Source organism: Erinaceus europaeus, chromosome 4 (assembly GCF_950295315.1).
Source record: "Erinaceus europaeus chromosome 4, mEriEur2.1, whole genome shotgun sequence".
Classification (NCBI taxonomy): Eukaryota; Metazoa; Chordata; class Mammalia; order Eulipotyphla; family Erinaceidae; genus Erinaceus; species Erinaceus europaeus.
This window is the reverse complement of record NC_080165.1, coordinates 9,248,059-9,268,871: the sequence shown is the minus strand read 5'-3', so window position 1 is coordinate 9,268,871 and position 20,813 is coordinate 9,248,059. Positions and strand designations below refer to the sequence as shown.

General features: G+C 41.2%; 1 protein-coding gene across 3 annotated transcripts in view; it reads right to left on the bottom strand.

Annotated features, from left to right (window-relative positions):
* ADGRF4 (adhesion G protein-coupled receptor F4) overlaps nucleotides 1-7,731 on the bottom strand; it is a 41,805-nt gene extending 34,074 nt beyond the window's left edge. For all 3 annotated transcript variants that reach the window (XM_060188730.1, XM_060188729.1, XM_007517848.2), the window contains exons 1-4: nucleotides 7,602-7,731; nucleotides 4,664-4,718; nucleotides 1,901-2,052; nucleotides 35-289 (exon numbers count right to left, since the gene is read on the bottom strand). In XM_060188730.1, the coding sequence (XP_060044713.1) occupies nucleotides 35-289; nucleotides 1,901-2,052; nucleotides 4,664-4,718; nucleotides 7,602-7,688 (549 nt within the window). In that variant the 5' untranslated portion in view covers nucleotides 7,689-7,731. The remainder of the gene's footprint in view (nucleotides 1-34; nucleotides 290-1,900; nucleotides 2,053-4,663; nucleotides 4,719-7,601) is intronic.
* Nucleotides 7,732-20,813: the final 13,082 nt, after the last annotated feature.

Here is a 20,813-nt window from a genome sequence, read left to right as displayed (position 1 = left end):
GCCCCTACCCTACTAAGGAAATTGAAATGAGTACCTTCATCTTCTCTTGGGTAACATTATCTGATAAGCCTTCAGAAATATTCCTTAGTAGCTGCACTATAAACGCAATATTTCCAGACGTGACCTCTGATGATTGCACCACGTTAACTATGCAGGAGTAATCATGCGGACAGTTCTTGCGAAGTCCCTCAACTACATTGACGCTGGTCTCTGGAGCTCGCAGGTCAAGAATGTGTAGGGGTATGGAAGCTGCTGCCGCTGCAGAAACACGTGATGAAATATCTGAATCCTGTTTGTGTTTGGAAAAAAAGAAAAAAAAACATTGTTTCAGTCAAAAATTCTTAGCAGGTAACATATGTCAAATAAATATGAAAAACTGAGCTAGTAGCTAGAGGCACAAACTACCCATATTGGGGAAAACAAACAGAAAAGTCAAGTAGTCCTAAAAAGGTGGTTTGGGTGCTAAAATGCAGGGAGAAGGTAAGATGAGACAAAAAAAAAAAACAGGCAGAAGGTAACACTGAAGTTCCCAGAAATAGGATACTAACCTTTAAACATTTTTTTATTTGTTTATCAGATAAGAACAGAGAAATAAATAAAGGGAGGACAGAGAGAGAGAGAGAGAGAACGAGAGAACTTGCAGCCATTCATGAAGCTTCCCCAATGCAGGTGGGGACCAGGGGCTTGAACCCTTGCACATGGTAATATATGCACTTGACCACATTCGAATTTGTTTTTATGGCCATAATTTTTAACTCAAATATTTTGACAAGTCAGTTTCTCCAGAAATGTGGAGACATTCTAGAAACAGAAATTGTCCAGCTATTTTTAAACATTTTGAAAGCAGAACTCCATGGAATTTCAGAAGGATAGATTTTGTTGTTATTGTTGTTGTTGTTGTGAGAGTTTAAAAGATTTAAAGCAGAGCTATAATTTCAAAAATTTAGCATTCAGTAGTTAGATGTTATTGGTTCATTTCCTGTCTGTTAATGTAGAGGGCTTTAGAACTTTACTCTCAAAAAAAAATTGAGGAAATAAATTCCTTGATTAAATTCAGTTCTGAATGTCACTATAGTTGCTAGGATATCTATCTAATTATCGGTGTTAAGTGACAGATGTTACATGAGAAAACCCTTTATAAGACCTCTGCTAAAAGTGCTAATAATGAAGATGTTATTTAGATGCTTCCATGGGGCTAGCACTATGGTAGAAGGAATGATAGCTAAGTAAAAGCATAGACAATAAGATTTTGTCTTTTTATTTCTGTTGCCTCTGGATCACATCTCTTGTCAAGTACTGAAAGCTTTGGAAAAAGATATCATATTGGATGTTGCTCTAGACACATCTTGTTGATTAATTGGTTACCGTAAGACACATACAAGTTCATCTTTACAGAGAACCTTTTTATTTGTTTATTCCCTTTTGTTGCCCTTGTTGTTGTTATTGATGTCATCGTTGTTGGATAGGACAGAGAGAAATGGAGAGAGGAGGGGAAGACAGAGAGGGGGAGAGAAAAATAGACACTTGCAGACCTACTTCACTGAGCTGGGGGCTCGAACCGGGATCCTTCCGTGGATCCTTGCCCTTTGCGCCATGTGCACTTAACCCACTGAGCTACCGCCCGACTCCCTACAGATGACCTTCAACCTCTAAGCATTTACAATTGTGTTAATGGCACCCACATCCTTTTAGATAAATTTTTGAGAGCAAGATATAGAGTAGGGAGAAGACGATTCTTGAGAATTGAGGTGCAGAAGAAAGGGGAAAAAATCTAATTCTGTCAATTTTCTTAAGTCTAAATCTTAGACATACTGTCATGATGAATAGAAAATGCTAAAAGCACTTTTACCACCAGGTGGGGGATTTGACTCTAGGAGTCAGTTACATGCAAATGTATTACCTTAAAGAGTGTTTCCACAGAAAGGCTTGTACATGTTTCTGTGGATTTTTTCCATTTATTTTGATCACAGGTAAATTCTATTTTTCCATGAAAGTGCCGAGCACAGGAAAGGCTACAATTGGAAGATGCAATGCAGGCTCCATGACATTTCTCTAAAAAGAAAGAAAGAATGTCATTAATATTCCCACACTATGACATCTAGCTAAAGGTCTCTAATTCTAAGGAGGTGGGGATTTCTTTCCAGAAGAGGTAACACTGAACTAGCTCCTCAGCAACGACTAAGACCTTCCAGGCTGGCAGATCAGGGAATTGATGTTTAAGCAGATTGGACAACATATGCCAGGAAGAGGGGAATGTTTACTCAGAAGGGCAAACTCGGTGCCTCCAAGAAAGTAGAGAAAGGCAGAAGATAAGGACGAGAGGCAAAGCAATGGTCAAGTCTGATGCCTCTTGAGTGTTGGGCCTGGAGGTCATTATAAGTAGCAAAATCATCAACAAAAAAAAGAAAACACTACCCACCTCATGGGGAAAGCTTCGCGAGTGGTGAAGCAGGACTGCAGGTGTCTCTCTCTGTCTCTCTCTTTCTCTCTCTCCCCCTTTCCCTCTCAATTTCTGGCTGTCTCTATCCAATAAAGAGAATTAAAAACCTTCAAAAAAAAAAAAAGAAAACACTAGTGACCATCTAATTTAGCCCATGAGTAACATGGATTGACTCGAATAGGGAATATTCCCAGAAAGCATAGCTTTATGATTGCAGTAGAGGAATGAAAAAAAAAAAAAAAAGTGATGCTAAGAGCTACTGAGATGTTAAGCAGGGTTGGGGGACCAGTTGGCTGTGAGTCAAGACATGCCATATTTGTGACTTGAACAGCCTGGTAGATGACTCCATTTACAGAAAAAGGAATGCTGTAGGCTTACATCTTTCTGTGACATCTATCCACTTGTATCAACTTGGAAAGTTGTTTAAGCTGAAAGTGCTTCTCAATTCCATTATCCAGAGAGTGTTTGGACAAACACTGAATAAAACAAGCATCTTGTGCAGCACATACATCAGCTGGTCATAAATAATAAGTGTGTTGGGCCTTAAGCCAGCCATCCCCCCCCCCCTCTGCTCCACTGCTGACACTATGGTCTATTTACATAATCATTGTTTTGCCTGAAAGATTCCCCACCCATTCCTTTTATCTATCTTATTTCTACCTTGAGACCTGCCCTGCCTGCAGGGTATTAATTAAAACCTTCACAACAGTTACTAAGTTAAAACCTTCGCAACAGTTACTAAGGGAGTTTCTACCTTAGCCGCTCTTTTCTTTTCTCCACCCCCTTTCCTAGCCATTTCCTTTTCTGGCTTGCCACTTCCAGTTCTAATAGATAAAAGTGTTGTCTCTGATCAATAAAGACAAATTGCGTTCCTGCTCCATCATGAGTTCCTGGTCTCTCTCCCGTGTCACTGAGTAAGCAGCAGCCCAGGTTGGCTCCAGTCAAGTTCTCTCCAACTCAGAGAGCACGTGCCCAGGAAGAAACACCCTCATGCTAGCCCAGCAAAGTGTCGGGGCACCAGGCGGTGGTGCACCTGGTTAAGGGAACACACTACAGTATTCAAGGACCCAGGTTCAAGTTTCTGGTTCCCACCTGCAGGAGGAAAGCTTCACAAGTGATACAGCTAGCTCTCTCCCTCTCTACCTCCCCACCCCTCTCAAGTTCTCTCTGTCTCTATCCAATAATAAGTAAATAATTTTTTTTTAATTTTAAAATAAATAATAAATAAGTCAGTTACACTTCTCTTTTCTTTCTCATCTCCACATATATTTAAAGATGTATTTTCCACCAAAAGAATTCTTTTTTTTCTTTTTTTTTTATTGGGGAATTAAAGCTTTACATTCGACAGTAAATACAATAGTTTGTACATAGATAACATTTCCCAGTTTTCCATATAACAATACAACACCCACTAGGTCCTCTGTCATCCTTTTTGGACCTGTATTCTCCCCACCACCATCCACCCCAGAGTCTTTTGTTTTGTTGCAATACACCAAATTCCAGTTCAGGTTCTACTTGTGAAGAATTCTTGACTATGATTGTGCCTAATACAGTTATTCTTACTATTGTAATAAGAACCACTTGATTTCACTATTTTTGTCATCTACAGGGACTCATTCATTCACAGTTTCACCTCTCTCGGCCAACTTTCTCAGCTAGAGGCAGACAGAAAAATAGCAACAGGGAAAGAGGGATCAACATCACAACACAGCTATTGTAGCATTCCCATATTTTTACAGAGACCTTAAACTTGTGTTACTTCCATGGTGAGGCAGGTGCCCTACCCAGTGCCCTACCCAGCTATCTCAGTGGTTCCTAATTTCACTGTTTTACTACCAGTCACACTCCAGACTATATCTTTTATTTCTGGTAAGTGACTAGTCTCACCAACACAATACTGATCTTATAGTTTCAGCAGACCTCTTAGCAGCAAAATGTTACATAGCTTTAATCCTCTCCCAAATATCTCTGAATGAAAAAAAAAGATTAATTCAGTCATTTTCCCTCTTCTGCCACTCAATTTCAGTCTGCTGTTCTAGAATTTGTGAATATTTGACAGCTTACTGGATGTGGATAATGGCATAGTTAGAAGAAAACCTACCCACTTAGAGGAAATTCTTTTATTTGAAAGCTTGTAGTCTGGGAGCAGGTTTGAAATATCAGTTCCGTTTCTTTGCCCTGCCTTACCTCTGCATGAAAGAAGACTATTCTCTAAGAACTTACCTTGTATTCGTTCAGTCTTAGGTTTCCCTTCAGGTTGGTAAAATTTATCTTCATGCTGTAAAACACAAATTTCCAAAATTTTTATCTGACTATGGGACTCTCCTCTATCTCAGCTCAATATAGAGTCTTACATGTGGATATGAAAAAGATGTGTTCTGGAGTAGAGTAAGAGTAGGAAGAAATATGCAGGTGGTTCACATACTGGTGTCACAGGAAATAGTTGAAAGGAACATAGATGTTAACGTATATAGTGAACTTGGTCCTTCCTTGAGGCCTAGAAACTTCACAGTAACACCAATGTGTGCTGGAACCTTGCATCTCCAGAAATCTACCCCACTAGAGAAAGAGATACAGGGTGGGGGTATGGATCAACCTGACAATGCTCATGTCCAGTGAAGAAGCAATTACAGAAGTTCTTCCTTCTTTACCCCAACATTTTTTTAAATTTTTATTTATAAAACAAAAATATTGACAAGACCATAGGATGAGGGGTACATTTCCACACAGTTCTCACCACCAGAAATCCATATCCCATCCCATCCCTTGAAAGTTTTTTTATTCTTTATCCCTCTGGGAGTATGGTCCCAGGGTCATTGTGGGGTGCAGAAGGTAGAAGGTCTGGCTTCTGTAATTGTTTCCCCACTGAACATGGGCATTAACAGGTTGATCCATACTCCCAGCCTGTCTCTCTATTTCCCTAGTGGTGCAGGGCTCTGGGGAAGTAGTCCTTGGAGACACATTGGTGGGGTCATCTGCCCAGGGAAGTCAGGTTAGCATTATGGTAGCATCTGGAACCTGGTAGCTGAAAAAGAGTTAACATATAAAGCAGAACAAATTGTTGACTAATCATGAACCTAAAAGCAAGAATTTTGCAGATGAAAACTTGGAGATCTCCATTTTGGAAAAAGCTAGTAGGACTATTTTATGTATATTCTAAAGGGCCCATGATCTTACTAGTTTTTGCCTGATCCTGACATCTAATATGCAGGGGGACCCAAGGTATTACCTGGAGAGATGGTGTCATAGTTGGAAAAAAAAAAAACTGGAAAGCTGAAACAGGGAAGAGAGTAGCTCGCAAATATGGGATATGTATATAAATATTGTTAACTGTAAACCCATCTATTTGATATGAATCCCATATTCAGCACAGGAGCCTGTGTAACCTCTGCATCCCTGTAGGTCTGAGCTCGCATTCTGTGGTCATGGCGAGGAACATTCCAGGCTGCACTAATTTCTGGACCCGTCTTCCTCAGGTTATAGATTATGTTGTCCAACCTCTCTTTGGAGAATGGAACAGTCCCTACTACCACTGTTGATCCACATTGACGACAAGGCACTATAGGAGCCCACAAAGGGGTCCATTATGTTCCAACAACAATTTTGATCCATACTCCTAGTGGGAAAGAAGTGATAAGAGGAAGAAGATAAGAGGGCTCTGAACTCCAGCTCCATCCTGATCTGGAGAGAGAGGAGGAAAAACAGAGGGATATTTGGATATAGTAATAGGGTTATGAGTGGCTTGGAGGGGAATAAAGAACTAGACCTAGCAGAAAAAGGGGGCAATTATGTACAAATGTAGACAGATAGTCGCAGAAATGTTGGTTAACCCATGTCTGCAACCTTAGGAGAACTGCAGTGGCTTGCAGTGCAGGGATTAGAAATGCAGATATTCTAGTGGTGGGAACATTGTGGAGTTATACCCCTGCTGACCTATAATTTTGCAAATCAATATTAAATCACTGATAAAATTTTTTTAAAAAGAAACGTCACAGTAGCTTCTCGGGTTCTGAAAGCCAACTTAATGAGTTGGGTACATCTTTTAAAAAGTCTAAGGGAGGACACAAAGATCACTGAGCTGTACATAGCACTAAAATGTTTTCTAATGTGTTAACTGTAATGACGAAGTGGAGTTAATTAATAAGATGTCATCGATCACTAGAGAGACAGAAGTGTGAAAACACTAGTTACAACTTTTATATTGCAATAATAAAATCATTAGTTATTTTCAGCTACAAAAGACTACAAAGATAATCTAAAAGGAAAAAAAATCACTCTCCATGTGACAGATAAGCAAATTAAGAACCCAGAAAAGTTAAACTCATTCAACCAACAAGAAGCAAAGTTAAGGTCTGACCTTAAATTGTTGGATTGTTAGACTAGCACTTCTTCCCTCCCCCACAACTGCCACTTCTCTATATTCTCTGTGATATGCAATTTTTTTTTAATTTTATTGATTTAATAATGACTGAAAATATTGTAGGATAAGAGGGGCACAATCCCCAACACCAGAGTTCTGTGTCCCATCCCCTCCCTTGAAAGCTTTCCTATTCTTTATCCCTGTGAGTATAGACCAAGGATCATTATGGGGTGCAGAAGGTGGAAGGTCTGGCTTCTGTAATTGTTTCTCTGCTGGACATGAGTGTTGGCAGGTCGATCCATACTCACAGCCTGCCTCTCTCTTTCCCTATTGGGGTAGGGCTCTGGGGGGGGGGGTGTTCCTGGACACATTGGTGAGTTCGTCTGCCCAGCGACATTAGGTTGGCATCATGGTAGCAGCTGCAACTTGGTGGCTGAAAAGCATTAAGATATAAATAAGAACAAGTTCTTGACTAATCATGCAGCTAAAGGTATCTGTCAGGCACAGACAAAAAGTAGTAAGTCATGGGCCCCTTGGAATATACCTAAAATGGAGACCGCACATGTCATCTGCAGCTGTATTTTGGCTTCACTGTTGTACCCTTCACACCTCGCAGCTGTACAGTGGCAAGCTCCATCTACCTCTTATTTTCTTTGTTCCTTGTAGAAAACTGTCATTAGTAAAGTAAAATTATAGTGATTAACATTTTTCTTAAAATGGCTCATTGCTTATTATAAACCTAATCATCTGGAAGAAGTGATGTGTTTCTTATGAAAATGTATAAGAGTAGGTCAAACTTACTTTTCTGTGGGTCCTGGGTCTGTAATTAGAACATTCTGTGACCAGAAATAGCATTAAACTGTAAACCATGATTGCCTGGTGCTTCATTTTCACACACTAGTATCTTCACCTGAAGTAGAAAACAGTGAAGGTGGATCCAGGGGAAGACAGTAATGCTGTATAACTAACATAAGAGTGACTATATGAACCCACTGCTGAAAGGTTCCTTCCACAGCTACTCAGATACTCACACCAAAGCAACCTGCCCTAGGAAAGGAAGCTGATATCCATTAAACCAACTAAAATGTCAAGTCTACCTGTCAAATGTTGACTATTTAAGATGTAAAAATCTAGCTCTCAACTGTTGACCTGTCTACTCCAAAGTGTCTATAAACAGTAGACAAGAAAGATGTGAGCACTTCTGATAGAGGTGTGTGTTTATGACAATACTGCTTATTTAATCCACAACCTTCTTCGACAATAAGCAACGTTTATCAAGAACTTCTACTTGACTGTCACTATTTTAAGAACTTCTTCTGCATAAATTCACTTAACTATGTGATGTAAGACTCTGTCATTATTTTTTTTTTTATCAAAGGAGAAGCTAAGTCACAAAGAGTTGAGCAGTGTCTGTCAAGTTCATCGGATAAAAAGTTTGGAACCAAGAGATAAGTACAAATGGAGAGCAAGCATTTTTAATTCTCTTAGAAGATTATTGCAGTTATGGCACTATTGACAGTTCAGACTTGATAGTTCTTTGTGGACCCTAACTGTTAACTGTAGAATCATCCCCGCTCTCTGTGTGTGGAACCCAGGTTAGAACCCAGCCCCTACGGTGTCGAAGGAAGACAGTTGCTATGACGTTTTGCACTCCTCTTCTCTATCTCTATCATAAACAAGCAAACAAATAAGTAAATAAATAAGCAAGAACTAAATTGTGATCTTACCTCTGCTATTGATGAACTCTTTGCCCTTTGTTAAGCCCATTTTCTCATTCACTTTTTAAAAAAATATTTATTTATTACCTTTTGTTGCCCTTGTTGTTTTGTTGCTGTTGTTATTGATGCTGCCGTTGTTGGATAGGACAGAGAGAAATGGAGAGAGGAGGGTAAGACAGAGAGAGGGAGAGAAAGATAGACACTTGCAGACCTGCTTCATCACCTGTGAAGTGACTCCCCTGCAGATGGGGAGCTGGGGGCTTGAACCTGGATCTTTACACTGGTCCTTGTGCTTTGTGCCATGTGTGCTTAACTCACTGTGCTACCACCGACTCCCTTTTTTTTTTTTTAATGTAGCACGATCATTCACCCTACCTCTTAATACTGATCAGCTGCCTCTTGTTTGCCAGGAACAATACCAACTGTTCAAATAGGGCTACAGAAAACATGTTCAGTGGAGAGCACAGAAAGGGCGAACCAGCAGCAAAAAGAGCTCATCTACATACTACACAGAAATGGGGCTTCAAACTCACACAATACATTTTACAACTAGTAGGCAAGGCATGACAAAAATGAGGTAAATTAACAGACACAACTCTGGTCTAAGTTCAAGGCATCCTGGGGCCAGGAAACAAAACAAAACTCACCAACTTGGGATCAAAGCCTTTCTTACTGCAGGGGAGTCACTGAAGATGTGTCTATCTTTCTCTCCCCCCCTCTGTTTTCCCCTCCTCTCACCATTTCTCTCTGTCCTAACCAACGACAACGACATCAAGAACAACGACAATAATAACTACAACAATAAAATAAACAACAAAGGCAACAAAAGGGAATAAATAAATAGTAAAAAAAAAAAAAAAGACTATGATAGTCTTGTATGACTCAAGTGAACCTTCAGTTGAGATGGTGAGTCCCTCCTCAATGAATAAGGGGAAAGCAGTTTTGATTTATTACACTGTCTTGTCGGACAGTTTGAACAAGAGAAAGGGAACATGGCAGACAAGTGAAGTGTGGGAACAGATGTGCATAGGTGTCAGGATATGTGAGTGGAACTCAGGACCTTATAGAGCAGGATAAAAGAGAAAAGAAGGTATCCTGCATTCAGTAACTGAGAACACCAAAGAGCCTATGTTATTATTATTGTTAAATGTATGTTTTCTGTTGTTGATCACTGAAGACAGTGAAAGAAGAATGAGTATAAGCTGTTTTAAATATTTCTATGTGTCACATATACATCTGTAGTTTTCAAAAAAAAAAAGTTTGACTTCACACAATAGGAAGGAGACCTTACATAGTGACTCAGTGCATCCAAATAGATACAGATATTCACATAGCTTCTAAATATCAAACTGACAAAACATGTACTTCTACATCGTAAAAGATTTTATGTAAAATTACTACCCTTCCTACCTGTAAGAAAGACACTCTGATAATGTCAGTGATTTTTATCTTGTATTACACTCTCTTCTGACATGCTACCAGAAATTGGTTCCCACCCACTAAATTGAATTCACAAAGTTAAATTGAATTCACAGCCCTCTAATGGATTGTAGCCTGCGATTTGAAAAACAGAAACGTAGACTATAAGATTCAGTTCCATTATCAAGTAGAAAATTGTTCACTTCTCCCACTAAAGTGGTCACTTTACTCCTTTCTCTTTCCTACTCCTCACAATTGGATTGAAATCTACTTCCCCAACTGCACGTGTGAGGGAGAAAAGATTCCCACATTCAGGACCAATTAATAGGATTGATGCTGAGTTTAAATGCAATGCTCTTCAACCTAGAGAAGATAGTTTGAAATGCCCAGTTTAAAAGTAAAGGCAAGCCATAAGGAGGCATTTATAAATAATAACAAGATTTCAGGAAAATAGCCACTTTTACTCTCTATAGTTTTCAGTATAAAACATTGGCTAAAGATAATTTTTCTAGAAGAAAGTCAGGCTTTGGCATATACTGTGATTTGAGGTCCCTTAAGGAGTCAAAACTATCCCCTCAGCCAATGTTTTGACCTTTAAATTCAGAGAGTAGAGGGTCCAATAATAGTCTTGCATCTTCTATATATTATTATGGTCTGTGTAATATTATAAAATAATTATACATTTCATATACTTATCTATACCACGTCAGATTTTTATACAATTTTGATTTATACAAATTTCTATGCACTATGATAATAAGCATCTCTAAAGGGAAAAAAATGAGAAGTTTAAACTGAATGCAATTTTTTGCTTGGAGAGTTTTAGTTCACTAATTTGCTACTTGGCCATTTATATTTTTATGGTCTGGAGTATACTAGTCACATACGACTTAGTATGATACTATAAATAAAAATGTCTTTCAGTCACTATTGATGTGAAAGGTGGGATATTTAATGATGTTGCCTAAAGAGATGTCACAAAGCCAGAGCTGATGAGTGCTCTGGTTGGTTGGTCTGTCTATCTATCTACCTACCTACCTACCTACCTACCTACCTATCTATCATCTATCTTTTGCTCTGAATTTCTCTTTCATTAAACAAATAAATAGATATACTTTCAAAAAGAAATATTGCCAGCATAATTCATAAACAGTAACTGACCATTTATGTTCCCTGAATTTAGCAAATCTGCCAGCTTTCCTCTTATCAGATAAATATAATATTACAGAGTTGGTGTTTATTTTATCTGACCAAAGGATCATACTGTAGAGTGAGTTTCTGTGGAACACTAGTCTTATAAAAGTGTAAGGGGTTTCTCTGTAGGATCATTTTAACACTGTACTAGCAGCCGCTCCTATACACACACACACACACACACACACACACACACACACACACACGGACAACAAAGGTTCTGAGATTTCCCACAGAAAAACTCTAGTTTTATGAAATTGCCTTCGTCATCAAGGCTGCTCTCAAAGACTATATATTTATTTGCTGGGCACCTGCCACATGCCACTCTCTGTGCAAATCAGTAAGCCCGGCCATAAGTGGAGATCAAGATATTCTCACTGGAACCCAAAGTAGCTTATCAAACCATGACAGTCCAGCCAGCTTTAGTGAATCCTAGCAGGAGAGAATACTTGCAGGGGTCATTTCTCTAATTCATGAATCCTACAGGAAGGAAGGTAAGGACAGATGAGCTCTAGCCCTGATGATGCATCAGGAGAACATAGCACAGAGGTGAGGGACAGCAGTCACAAACTGATTAGAAATCAGAAACTGGGTATAATTCCAAGAAAGGCTAAGACGAAGTCAGAAGGGGTCCCTGGAGAGAGCTCACAAGGTATAGCATATGCTTCACTGTGAACAGTACCAGGGACTAGGCACCACACAGGAGCGCCTGCATGTGGGAAGCTTCATGAATGATGAAACAGGAATGGAGCATCTCCCCTCTCTCCGCTGAGTCTACTTGTCATTCCTCCTCACTTAAAGAGAGAGCGGTGGGGGTGGGGGAGGGCAGTGACACAGTGAGTTAAGTGAACATAGTACAAATTGCAAGGACCTGCTCAAAGATCCCTGTTTAAGCCCCCAGTTGCCCACCTGCAGGGGGTCGCTTCACAAGTGGTTGAAGCAGGTCTGCAGGTGTCTATTTCCCTCTCTAGCTTTCCCTCCCCTCTCAGTTTCTCTCTGTCCTATCCACAAAAAAAAAAAAAAAAAATCAAAATAGAGAAGCTCCCAAATATAAGAAAGGTTAGTTGGTACTCTCTTCCCTGATCCAGCTTTCTGGTCCTTTTCCCAGCCATGACATTATCTCCCCAGACAATAAACTGGATCCACTGGCATATCAGATGTTAGGCTCTGGGGGAAAAAAAAAACTAGTATAGTCACAAGCCCTTTGGAGTCTAGTGCTTTAGCCACTGTGCCACCTCCCAGACCACATGGACCCTTTGGAATGGAACCAAAATAGGCCTGCCAGCTATCTGCAGAACAGAGACCCCCAACTCTTCATCTGCACCTAAAGTCCAGCCTTTAGGTTCATGATTGGTCAACAATTTGTGTGTTAATTCTCTTTTCAGCCACCAGGTTCCAGATGCTATGATGGTGCCAACTAGACTTCCCTAGACAGACAACCCCACCATTGTGCCCTGGAGCCCTGCTTCCCTATAACCCCGACCCACTAGGGAAAGAGAGAGACAGGCTGGGAGTATGGATCAACCTGCCAACGCCCATGTTCAGCAGGGAAGCAATTACAGAAGCCAGACCTTCCACCTTCTGCAACCCACAGTGACCTTGGGTCCATGCTCCCAGAGGGTTAAAGAATAGGAGAGCTATCAGGGGAGGGGATGGGATACGGAGATTTGGTGGTGGGAACTGTGTAGTTGTACCCCTCTTATCCTATGGCTTTGTCAATGTTTCCTTTTTATAAATAAATAAATAAATACATAAGCACATACATTTAAAAAAAATCAAAATAATGGCCACAGAAGCAAGAGATTTATAGTGATGGCACTGAGCCCCAGCAGTATCCCTGGAGGCAAAGAAGAAAAGGAAAGAAAAGAAAAGGAAAGAGAGAGAGAAAAAGAGAAAGAGAGAGAGAGAGAGAGTCGGCTTATGGAAAGAAGTGGGATGTAGGCACTGAGCCCTACTGATAACTCTGGCAGCAATAAATAAATAAAGATTATAAAGACAAACTCAGAAATGGACAAAATAAATGTGCAGGTATGGAAAGGAGAAGCAGAAGAACTGTAGCCTGAGGCAGGCTGTGGTAATTAAGTCAAGAAAAGTCATCTGACATTTACAAAGAAACTCCCCCCAGTTGCCAGACTGGCTACCCCCATTTGCTCCCAAAGTGTCTGAGAGATGACTTGTCTCAGAAATAAAAGCAAGCAAACTTGAATGGCAACTTCTCAGAACCCAGAAAAAATAAGGTTCCAAATTTCTTCTTTTCTCTTTCCACAGCCTGTCTCTCCATCCTTCAACAAGTGAATTACACACTGCCATCAATTTATTTATTTATTTATTTTCTTTTAAAATAAACACCAATTCTAGGCTCCCGACAGCATGTCAGGTGCTACGCTCTAGGAAAGAGACGGAAGACACAGAGAATATGACTTCTTATTCACCTCCCATCACATTCACAATAGGATTTCCCTCACCACTACCTGTGACTCTAACTCTTAATGACCAGGCATCAACAGAGAACATATATAGAGATTTTAGCCCAGAACCTGGGAGAAACTAGGCTGCTCCTAGTGGAACAGACCCCCACCTCCTCCCACAAAAAAAAAAAATCAGATTCTCATTAGAGAGAACACAAAGGAAAGTTTGTCTTCAAAAATCATCAGGTGTTGGAGGGTGGGGCAGGTGGCGACACACCTACTTAAGCGCACACATTACAATGAGCAAGGACCCAGGTCCAAGCCCCTGTCCCCACCTGTAGGGGGATCACAAGTGGTGAGGCAGGGCTGCAGGTGTCTCTCTGTCTCCTCTTCCCCTCTTAATTTCTCTCTGTCTCTATCCAATAATAAAGTAATTAAAATATTTTAAAATGTGAAAAAAAATCAGGGCTAAGTGTCCATAACAGACACTCAGTAAACATTTGTTGGTACATGAATGAATGAGTGAATTATCCCTACAGAGAATATTTGTCTCCATCATTTTCCATTCTTTTTTTTTAGGGGTGTAGCCGAGTATATCTGCAACCCTAAATCATTCTGGAACCTGGGGGCTTAAGTCAGACAAACACTGAGCTAAAAGGTTCTGAAAAATGGGAAATGGGAAAAATAACAATAGGTATTTCCTGTTCAGTGCACTAAATGAAGTTGTAAGTGAAAAAAAAAATTGCAGGGGTTTTTTTTATTATTATTTAACAAGAAATAATATCCTGCCAGATGGGTGACGTCCACCACAAGCACCAGATGTGAAATGCCAGAGCAAACACCTCCACAGTATCTCCACAGTCAGAACCCATCCAACACTGGTTTCCGCCACAGATTCAGAAGAGCCTAGCTCCTCTAAAATAACATCTCCTATTCTTTTTCGGAGGCTGGGTCCTGCCTGGGGTGTGTTTCTCATCCTAGCCAGCTGTAGTGGCCGATGATTCACCGACAGGCAGGTATCTCTCCCACCAGTCTGAACATGCTCCAGGAGAACTGACATCAAGACGCTGAAAGAAAACAGAAGTCGGCACTCCCTGGGAACCATGACAACTGCCAAGAAGGAAGGAATGCATTGAGAGATGTGATCTCCCCACCTTTTCATGAACAACACCTCCCCCTACTTCAAACTGAATGGAAATGTCCATGAGCTTTGAGGATGCTTTCCCAAAACATTTCCTGCTTTGAACTATATCCCAAAGTGAGAAGGAGGACCTAGTCTTACTGGTTTGCCAGTGTTCTGGGTGAAAATCCACCTCATACCCCTTGGTTAATCCATTGACAAGAAGGACCAATTCTGAACAGTTAGCTAAAGGGTAAAGACTTTAAGTTTACATGACCTAGATTTTGGCATGTGGGTCGATTTGCTTTGTTTCCTTTGGACTAATTTCACAACTACATGGCCTATCAAATTGATTAGTGTAATTAAAATTTGATTATATAGTCAGATGGCTAAACAAGTTGTTGGTGTGTATCTTGGCCTCAATCATAGAATATGTTTGTTAACTCTTCCCAGTTCTCTCTTGCCAGGGATGAGTCTTGTAGTAGAGAGGCTTGGGGAAAGAGGGAAGCAGAAGGTCTTGTAGAATTAGAAGTATCTTCGCTTGGCTATTTTCAGTCACTTCTATCCAATCTCTCTGTAACTTCATAGCTTTTCTGAGAAATTCAGTCTGCGTTAAAATTCTGAGAAGTTTTGAGAATTGCACAGTTTCAGACACAGAAAATATCCAGTATTCACCAACTATCTTGATCCATAGATGATTTTAAAGAAATTTATAAACCAGGCAATGACTCTGGTCCTCAGACACCATCAAAGACCAAGGAATACAGGACGTCCAATGGCTTACAACTGACCACTCAAATAGAAGGTTACTTCAGACCTTTTCAAAAAGTGTTTTGCTACGACTAGAGGAAATAATGACTTTTAAATTGATTCAGGAAAAGAAAAAGACAGTTTTTCAAGTCCCACTAAAAGGAAAAATAGCAGAGAATGCTTTGTTTTAACTTTACAGTCAGCCTAAAGTAAAAGAATTGAAACTTAGTGCTAACTTGTTCAATTTAACAAAGGAACAATCACTGAGTGTAAAGTTTACTGCCTGGCGATGCGCTTGGCATCTCACTCGTAAGAGTGAGCAATTAAAGCCTGATAAATGACTCTAAAGAAAAAACAACAAGTGTAAAATAAGACTTAGGCCACACTTCAAGTTTGAGCTAGTTGATTTCTAAACCCCTGCAGAATTAAGTATTCCACACAACCCCATCATAGATCACACACTTTCTGCATTCTAGAATGAATGGTATAACCCAATTTTCTTCAGGACGGAAAAAGGCTGTTCATCTGGCATGAGTACTCACAGAATCCGAGAGTTTAGCAGCACAGAGCAGCAGAGTCACCCAGCTGGAAGGTGGGCACCAACCTTCCCACCATGGCACCCTACCATCACATGTGTCTGCCCAAAGATTCCCTTCAGTGGCTATCATCTCTCCTCTCCATTTCTGAAAGGCAAGTCCAGGAATCAAAGTAGAAACCAACCTCCTGTTGCTGAAAGTCTGTCTGAGAACTGTAAAACCACCCAGGGTTCCAGGTCTTGTGTAAGTGTGTGATTCACTCCACAGTGGGTTTGTCAAGCATACCTAAGAGAAATGACAGGTTTCTCTTGTCTGAAGCAAATCCATTAAAATGAGTCACTTGTTTGTCCTTTAAATTTTCATCTTAGATAATCGTACCATACTGCGCTGCACCCACTTGCAGTGGTGCAATTAGGAAGCGGATCACGGAATGCACAGCTGTACCACAGCTGTTGACGATTTCCAGTGGCAATTTATTCTGGCCAGTACTGACGCTGAACTCAGAAGAAAAAACAGCGTAAGAAACTGATTGTTAAATTGTGACCTGTGATGTATTGCACCAAAGTAAAAGACTCTGGGGTGGGTGACGGGGAGAGTACAGGTCCTGGAAAAAGATGACAGAGGACCTAGTGGGGGTTGTATTGTTATGTGGAAAACTGAGAAATGTTATGCATGTACAAACTAGTGTATTCACTGTCAAATGTAAAACATCAATCCCCCAATAAAGGGAAAATATTTTTTAAAAAAAAATTATGACCTGAGGGAGGAGCAGGGGGGAGAGGAGGAGGAGTAGGGGGGGAGGAAGAGGAGGAGGTGGAGTAGGGGGGAGGGAAAGAGGGGAGAGAAGGAGGGAGGGAGAGGAGGGGGAGGAGGAGTGAGGGAGGGGGAGGAAGAAGGGGAGGAGGAGAAAGGGGAGGGAAGGGAGGAGGGGGAGGAGTGAGGAAGAGGAAGAGGAGGAGAAGGTGGCCAAAAGCAGTGAAAGTGCTGGGACTGAGCGTATAGGGTGGGGCGGGTGAAAAGTGTGGCCTGGCTCTTCCCCCCCAGTGCAGGGAGCAGTGTGGGAGGGAGCCAGTTTCTCCTCTCTCCTGGGGACACTGAGGTGCCACAGACACACCAGCCAGGGGGCTCAGAGAGGCCTGGAAAAGAGCCTACTTGGTTCCTGGTGGCAGATGTAAGGATCATATCTTTTCTTTGTCAACTAATATTAACAACATGCAGGAGCGGGATCAGAGCAAGAGATAGCTCAGCAGAGAGAGCACATGCCTTGCTGTGCCTGAGGCCCTCGGTGTGTGTCCTGGAGCTACGTGGTAGCACCAAGGAGCACCATGGGGGTGGGGGACAGACAGGGCTGTTGGGTCTCTCCTCTCTCAGCACCAGGCACAGCAACAAGGGAGCCCCATGGAGGGTGGGCAGGGCTGTGGGGGTCTTTCAGCACCATGGACAGCACCCAGGGAGCCCATGGAGGGTGGGCAGGGCTGTGGGGTCTCTCCTCTCTCAGAACCAGGCACAGCACCCAGGGAGCCCCATGGAGGGCAGGCAGGGCTGTGGGGTCTCTCTTCTCTCAGCACCATACACAGCACCCAGGGAGTCCATGGAGGGTGGGCAGGGCTGTGGGGTCTCTCCTCTCTCAGCACCCTGCACAGCACCCAGGGAGCCCTATGGAGGGTGGACAGGGCTGTGGGGTCTCTCCTCTCTCAGCACCATGCACAGCACCCAGGGAGCCCATGGAGGGTGGGCAGGGCTGTGGGGTCTCTCCTCTATCAGCACCATGCACAGCACCCAGGGAGCCCCATGGAGAGTGGGCAAGGCTGTGGGGTCTCTCCTCTCTCAGCACCGGGCACAGCACCCAGGGAGCCCATGGAGGGTGGGCAGGGCTGTGGGATCTCTCCTCTCTCAGCACCCTGCACAGCACCCAGGGAGCCCATGGAGGGTGGGCAGGGGTGTGGGGGTCTCTCCTCTCTCAGCACCATGCACAGCACCCAGGGATCCCATGGAGGGTGGGCAGGGCTGTGGAGTCTCCCCTCTCTCAGCACCACTCAAAAAAAAAATTGTGACTTGATCCTTCCTTACCTTAAAACCAAAGAGATTTTTGTTTTAATTTTAATTCATTACTGCACCAAAGATGCATTACTAAGCCCCTACTATTACAAAACCAAGGTGGAATTCAGACATTGAGGATAGTTTCCACTTAAGGGAAACTTCACAAGATCTAACTTCAGACAGGATAGCCTCTTTGATGTGTCTTTCACATCCTATACTTACTCCAGTTCTAGTGTCCTTTATTCAAATAGTTTCCTGGCCTCCAAATGTAAATATCATGGGGGGTGGAGGGGACATTGTTAATAAGGAGAAACAAGTAAAAGGAGTTTTGTGTCATCTTCCACAGTAATGAAGACGGAGGTGGAAATGTTTGTGGAAACAGGATAATCCCATTTAGGTCATGAGAGAGTTCAGAGCCATATGGGAAGTGGAGAAGTCAGTATCATTAAACCCTTTTGATTGTAGAATCAAAAGTCTTTATGAAAGACATTTTAAGTGCAAGTTATCTTGTTCTGTGCTTTGGATATATAAAACTGAATAAGGCAATAAGTATGCTATCCTGATCTCAGAGGACTTAGGTTTATTTAGGAAAGAAAAGAAATGCATGGAAACAGACTAAAAGTAAATAAGCAAGAGAGAACAATAAATACTAAATATAAAATAAATGGGATAGATTGAAATATTACAGGAAATCAGATGGGTAGAATCAGTGCTTCCAGTTGGTCTAATCAAGGAAGACGTCACAGGGAAGGCAAACAGTGATATAGAATATGGACATATTTGTGTCCTGGATAGGTCTTTGTGATGTGTACACTTTCCCAGGCAAAAAATGGCATACAGAGATGATGGGGTAACTTGCTTGGATGGTGTGTTGCCTTGCTATGTATACAGCCCAGTTTCAAGCCTGCCCCTCACTGCACTGAAGAAATTTTTGGTGCTATGGTCTCTCTCATTCTCTCTGTCTCTATCTAAATAAAAATTTTAAAATGATAAAAAGAAACTATTTACGAAAATCATAGAAATATTCAATAACAAGATGGTTCAGTGCTTAGAAGATTTTGCTAGCTGTTGACCCTGATACTGATCAAACTGAATAAAATACAAAACTTCTTTAACTAGAAGACAGTGTATTGAGGACTTGGAGAAAGGGAAATCCTTGTACACTCTCAATGAAAATGCAAATGCATTGGTACATCCACTGTAGAAAACAGTATCGGGGGAGTCAGGCGGTAGCACAGTGGGTTAAGTGCATGTGGAGTGAAGCTGAAGGACCAGCGTAAGGATCCCAGTTTGAGCCCCCGGCTCCCCACCTGCAGGGGAGTCACTTCACAAGCGGTGAAGCAGGTCTGCAGGTTTCTGTCTTTCTCTCCCCCTCTCTGTCTTCCCCTCTTGTCTCCATTTCTCTCTGTCCTATCCAATACCGATGACATCAAGAACAACAACAATAATAACTACAACAATAAGACAACAAGGGCAACAAAAGGGAATAAATAAATAAATAAATATTTTTAAAAAGAATAAAAACAGCATGGAGGTTCCCCAAAAATTAAAAAATAGAACTGTCATATGATACAGCATGTCCACATCTGGGTATTTATCCAAAGAAAATGAAAAAAACATTTAAAAAAAGAAAAGATATAAGCACTTCCATGTTACTGGCAGCAGTGAGATGTGGAAGCAACTTCAGTGTTTATCAATAGGCAAATCAAAAAAGAAAATAGATCATATAAAACCATTATAAACCAGAATAGCAACCCAGATATAAGAGGTATGGAAACTTGCCCCTTGCGATTTACATGAATGACCCTCAAGGGTGTTAATCAGAGTGAAATGATTCAGAGAAGTCAGGTACTGTGTGATATCATTTGCACATGGAATAAAAAGAAAAAGAAAAGGAAAAAAAAAAAGCACCACGTCATTTCACAGACACAGACAAGAACTAGGTGGCTGAGGGCAGGGTGAACGAAGGAGTTAAAAGGGTTAAAGATACAAAGTGTCATTTACAAAATAAATGAGACATGCATGAGAATGTAATATATAGTGTGATTCCTCTAGCTAATACTGATAATCCAAGCTTCTTCCAGTGTGGTGGTGGCTGAGCTCAAATCATAGTCCCGTGTGTAAAAAGCAGACACACTACCCAGAGGAGCTATTTCGTCACCCATGGGATAGATCTTGAAAGGTCTCATGACAAGAAAGAAATTACAATTATGCATAAATGACAATGTCAACTAAATTTATTATGTTAACCATTTCAAAATAGAATGTATATAGTTATCAAAGTACTATGTTGTATACAAAGTCAATGTCTTATGGCAGCCAACATCAGTAGAAATTTAAAAGTCAAGCTAATTCCCCTGACTTTCTACGTACAAATTCATACAAAATTCATACAAATTCTACGTACAAAAGGCTGTGGCTGAGTGTCTGTCTCCGTGTGTGTGATAAAAAGAAAAACAGCTAGCATTTTAATAGTCAATTATCTGCCAAGTTTTATTCTAAGTATGTTACTCACAATTATACATTTAGTATTTACAACAACCCTGTGAGGTAGGTTCTATTTTCAATATATAGATGACAAAAACCAAAATCCAAGTAAGTAAAAAAACAAAAAAAACAAAAACAAAACCACCTTTCCCAAGGATTTTCATGTCTTAACCCAAGAATTAGCACCAAATTCTCCTGGAGCCATTTGGCCAGGAACTTCAATGGTAAGATGTGAAGAAGATATTCCTGTCTTTACTCCGTGTCTTCTACCATCCAGCCATGACATACAGTTCATCGGTATCTTTCGAGACAAGCCAGGCTGGACCCTAGGCTGCAGGAGT